At 35.0% G+C, this 4,632-nt stretch overlaps 1 protein-coding gene across 2 annotated transcripts; it reads left to right on the top strand.

The window, feature by feature from the left end:
* The first annotated feature begins 539 nt into the window (after positions 1-539).
* On the top strand, positions 540-4,024 carry LOC108484388 (actin-related protein 6-like). Of its 2 annotated transcripts, XR_001871244.2 has the most exons (9): positions 540-1,369; positions 1,487-1,694; positions 1,780-1,843; positions 1,947-2,031; positions 2,136-2,186; positions 2,279-2,341; positions 2,442-2,573; positions 2,666-2,780; positions 3,725-4,024. XR_001871244.2 is itself a non-coding variant. In XM_017788160.2 (8 exons), the coding sequence occupies exons 1-7, from the start codon at positions 684-686 to the stop codon at positions 2,569-2,571; spliced, it is 1,287 nt and encodes a 428-aa protein (XP_017643649.1). In that variant the 5' UTR covers positions 540-683; the 3' UTR covers positions 2,572-2,573; positions 2,666-3,135. The 2 variants fall into 2 exon arrangements, 1 of the variants encoding a protein (XP_017643649.1); XM_017788160.2 differs by lacking the exon at positions 3,725-4,024 and having other exon boundaries at positions 2,666-3,135.
* Positions 4,025-4,632: the final 608 nt, after the last annotated feature.

Here is a 4,632-nt window from a genome sequence, read left to right as displayed (position 1 = left end):
GTGAACGATGAAATTTTATTAAACCATACTATTCAAAAATTACAAGTACATTATGATGAAAAACTACAATAATGATACTAAATCTCAAGATATTTTAGACGTGTTTTTTAATAACTTTTAAAAAGTTATATGTTTTTGAAAGTTTTTAATTTTTAAATATTTGTTGATGTGGCAAAATGTGTAACATCCTCATGAGGTACACATGGCAGCCATGTATCGCTATCTGGTTTCGTCGTCAATCACGTTATCACTTAAAAGTAGAGATGGATGAATTTTTTAACAAAATGACCAAAATACTCTTTAATCTAAAGTATATGGATTAATTTACCTATTTTTTAAGTAGAGGGAGTAAAATGTAGAGGTCTCCATAGTACATTTACTTAATCTTACTCATCTTTTAATTTCACCTCATTTAACAACACATTTTTAAATAAATAGGATAAAATATAATTAGTGTCTCGGTACAAGAGTAAGAGTCTCATACTTTTAAAAAAATAAGACAAAATACAATGACTCTTCAAATATAAAGGTCTATGTTGTACTTTTACCAAAATTTTAAAATGAGTTAACAAGTGTACACGCTAGTAGAACAGGATTCAGGACAAGGATATTAAATTTTATTATTTTAACAATAAAAATAAATCGAATTATAGAGTCAAATTGGTTCGTTCGTTTTCACCCCAATGTCAAACGTCGTCGTCCTCGATAACGGCGGTGGCCTGATTAAAGCGGGCCAAGGAGGCGAGCGCGATCCCGCCGTCGTAATTCCCAACTGTCTCTACCGCCCTCTTACCTCCAAAAAGTTCCTCCACCCCTCCACTACCACCGAAGAAGACCTTACCTCCGCCGCTATCCGCCGCCCCATCGACCGAGGCTACCTAATCAACCCCGATCTCCAACGCGACATCTGGTCGCACCTCTTGAACTCCCTCCTCCATGTCTCCCCTTCCTCTTCTTCCCTCCTCCTAACCGAGCCCCTCTTTTCCCTCCCTTCCATCCAACGCTCCACCGACGAACTCATCTTCGAAGACTTCGGCTTCAACTCCCTCTTCGTCGCCGATTCTCCTTCCCTCGTCCACCTCTACGAGTCCAGCCGCCGTCCTGACAGCCTGCTTTCCGAGGCGCAGTGTAGTTTGGTGGTCGACTGTGGGTTCTCCTTTACCCACGTGGCCCCTGTCTTTCAGAACTGTACCTTGAATTATGGGGTGAAGAGGATAGATTTGGGTGGGAAAGCCTTGACTAATTATCTCAAGGAATTGGTTTCATATCGCTCCATTAATGTGATGGATGAAACCTTTCTAATGGACGATGTTAAAGAGAAGCTCTGCTTTGTTTCTCTTGATGTTGAAACAGATCTCCAGATTGCCAGGTATAAAACAGAGATTACTACATTTTTTGATATACATATTTCTTTCAATGTCGCTTGCAATATGTGATGAATATTGTTTCTGCTATTTTTTTAAACGATGTAGACAAATCATTACAGGAAACAAGGAAAAGACAACCTTTTTAGATGTACCTATGTATTGCCTGATGGTGTGACTCACAAAAAGGGTTATGTTAAAGACCCTGAAGCAGCCCAGAGGCATCTCAGAGCCTCTCCATCAGCTGCCATGGAACCAAACAAAGAGACATATCAGTTGGAAACTATCGCCAAGACTGAGGAGAGGAAGAGGGTGGATTTAACTAAAAATGTAGCGTTCCAACTTTCTCTTTCTTCTTAAGTGTTACATTTTTTGCCTGCACATTTTCAATGATGTTCTTGGCTTCCTTGTGTAGGAGTTTGACTTAATCAATGAACGGTTTCTCGTTCCGGAGATGATCTTCCAACCTGCAGATTTGGGTATGTATAGTTTTAGGTTTTCCATTTCATTTGGGAATCGATCAATGACGTGAGATCAATGATGTAAGAAATGCGGACATTGTTTTTTCATCTCTTGTTGCAGGAATGAATGAGGCCGGACTAGCAGAATGCATTGTTCGAGCTGTCAATTCATGCCATCCTTATCTTCGCCCTGTACTTTATCAAAGGTGGTTTTATGTTCTTCTAAGTGCAACCTAGAAAAATATACATGTCTTTCAAGTTTAATTAACTCATGCCACTTACAAGTGTTTTTCGTCCTGTGCTTGAACAGCATTATATTGACCGGTGGAAGTACATTGTTTCCTCGATTTGCCGAAAGACTGTAAGCTTGATCCCTGGACCATTAGACTGTATTAATCCCAATTTAAGAGACGACACTGTGATTTACAGTCATAGTGATATTCTAAATTTCAGACAAAAGGATCTTCGCCCTCTTGTCCCACATGAGTATCAAGTGAAGATAACAACTCAAAATGAGTAAATTCTCTAACTTGTATATAAGTTGTTAATATTTTACATGTCTCTGCAAAGTTATTTCTATCCATTTGGTAAAAATCTTCGGGGATATGCTTGTCAGTCCAATCCTAGATGTGTGGCGTGGAGGTTCACTTTTGGCATCGAGTCCCAATTTTGAATCAACATGTGTCACCAAGGCTGAGTACGAAGAGCATGGATCGGCTCGATGTCGGAGGAGATTCTTTCATTGAAGGTATGTGATCTGAACCAATGCAATGCATCTTTGTATGTAGTATTTAGGTTTCAGCTTTAAGGTTCTTGGATTCTCTTCTACTGTACATGAAGGAAGATGTTGCTGGATATCAACTGGCTGTTATAAGAGCTTGAGCATATCTTCCATGGTGAACAGCATTCTTTCCACGAAGGGCCGATCTCATATGCTCGCATCAAACTTGATTTGGTAAATTACTAAAATTTGAGCTCTTGAATCAATGTGTTTTCCTTGTGGAAATGAATTTCTCCACAATTAGCCAGGCATTTAAGAGGTTAGCTTTGTGAAAATGCAACGATGGGCCACAATCACTGAAGAATATATGACTCGATGGATGGACTTGTATCCATATAGATAGTTGCTCGACTAAATTGATGTTGAGTTAATTGGACATCAATTCAGTTGGGAAATGACTAGAAATTTATTTTTGTTTATAAAGTAATAAATATTATTATGAGATTTTATTTTGAGGGTGTTTTTGTTGTTATTTTCTGTTTTATATTTTTACTTAAAATTTATAAAAATCAATTTAATTGGACTTGAATTATATTTTTTATATAAAATTTTCACCCATATTGTGGTTTTCATCAGCAAATTTATTCGTTTGTTAGTCAGCTATACTACTTGATTTTTGTTCGTTTAATTAGCGTTTTATCAAGTAAAGTTTGAAGTGAATCTAATATTTTAGAATAATTTTATTAGGTTAAAGCGTCTATAAGAGTCCTTGAACTTTTTCTTTTAAAAACTAATTAAGCTTTGCAAAATATCAAGCCCTTGTATATTAAATTTCCATTAATTAAGTTTTTTTTAACATTAATTTCATTATAGGTTATTATCATATTTGTTTTTTGTTACAATGCTTAAAATTATCCATAGTTATTTCTTAACTCTTAAATAAAAGGATAATATTTTGCACTCGAATCCACGTTTCTGACAACAATTACGACGTTAATCTAATTAAAATTCAATCCACCTTTTTAATTATTAATTTAACAATTATTATTATGTTAACATTTTCTTTTGTGGTTTTTATGTATGTTTTTATCATAATTATTAATCAAAACATACGTAGAAACCACGAAAGAAAGTGGCGAAAACCAAGCTGAAAATGATGACATTATCATTGCTCCCAGTAACACTGTCATCGGCGATATTGATGGGGATTAATGTGGACGGGTGATACTGGGGAGGGAGAACCTTGGTGAACAAAGTGAAGATGGACAAGGGTGCAAGTTTACAAGGTCTGTGGCGGACAAGCACAAGGATCAATAAAACAATGGTGGTAGGGTTAAAAAGAACGTTTGGCCACTCCAAAGCTCCCTCCAACATTTTATAATTACGGAAGAGCACAACATAGACAATGGAGACTATATATAAAATTTTAAATATTTTTATATTTTTGTAATTTTTTTACGATTTTTATATTTTTTTTATATTTTCTTGCACTTTTCTATATTTTTTACATTTGTTATGATTTTCTATAATTTTTATGATTTTTAACAATTTTAAATAAAAAATACTAATTTTCTTCGTGTGGCGCAATTATGGGTGACATGTGACGAAAATAACCCAAAAATGAAAAAAATCGTTACACTTTCATAGTCAATCGTTAAAGTTAATAGTCAAAAGCTGTCTTTTCAACGGGACTTAATTGATTTTTTTTTAAAGTTCAAAGATTCTCTTGAACTTTTAGCCCTTTTATTAATACATAATGGTGAAAAGGATTTTTTATTATTATATATTAAATACATTGTTAGACATTTTTAATATATAGTTAATAGGGTCGTTAGTCATAATGAAAACCTTATGCTGGAATGTCTGAGGCTGGAGAGCTTTTAGGCAATTAGACACCTTTAGCAGTTTTTGAGGGTCGTTAACCCATCTGTAATTTTCTTGATTGAAATGAAATTGCAGAGTTCGCTGTGAATAAGTAGGGATAAGCAATCAGTTAGTTGGTTGGTTTGGTTAGTTTTTTAAGAATTGACTTGAACAAATCAAAATCGAATCTACATTGATTTAGTCAGTTATTCGATTAATCGAC

Source organism: Gossypium arboreum, chromosome 6 (genome assembly GCF_025698485.1).
Source record: "Gossypium arboreum isolate Shixiya-1 chromosome 6, ASM2569848v2, whole genome shotgun sequence".
In the NCBI taxonomy this organism is placed as follows: Eukaryota; Viridiplantae; Streptophyta; class Magnoliopsida; order Malvales; family Malvaceae; genus Gossypium; species Gossypium arboreum.
The sequence above is the reverse complement of the archived record's forward strand: the minus strand, read 5'-3'. Positions and strand labels throughout refer to the sequence as shown.

Coding starts and splice junctions, on each gene's coding strand:
- LOC108484388 (XM_017788160.2), top strand. CDS start 684: ATGTCAAACGTCGTCGTCCTCGATAACGGCGGTGGCCTGATTAAAGCG. Junction 1,370..1,486: donor ACAGATCTCCAGATTGCCAG/GTATAAAACAGA, acceptor AAATCATTACAG/GAAACAAGGAAAAGACAACC. Junction 2,342..2,441: donor AAGATAACAACTCAAAATGA/GTAAATTCTCTA, acceptor TATGCTTGTCAG/TCCAATCCTAGATGTGTGGC.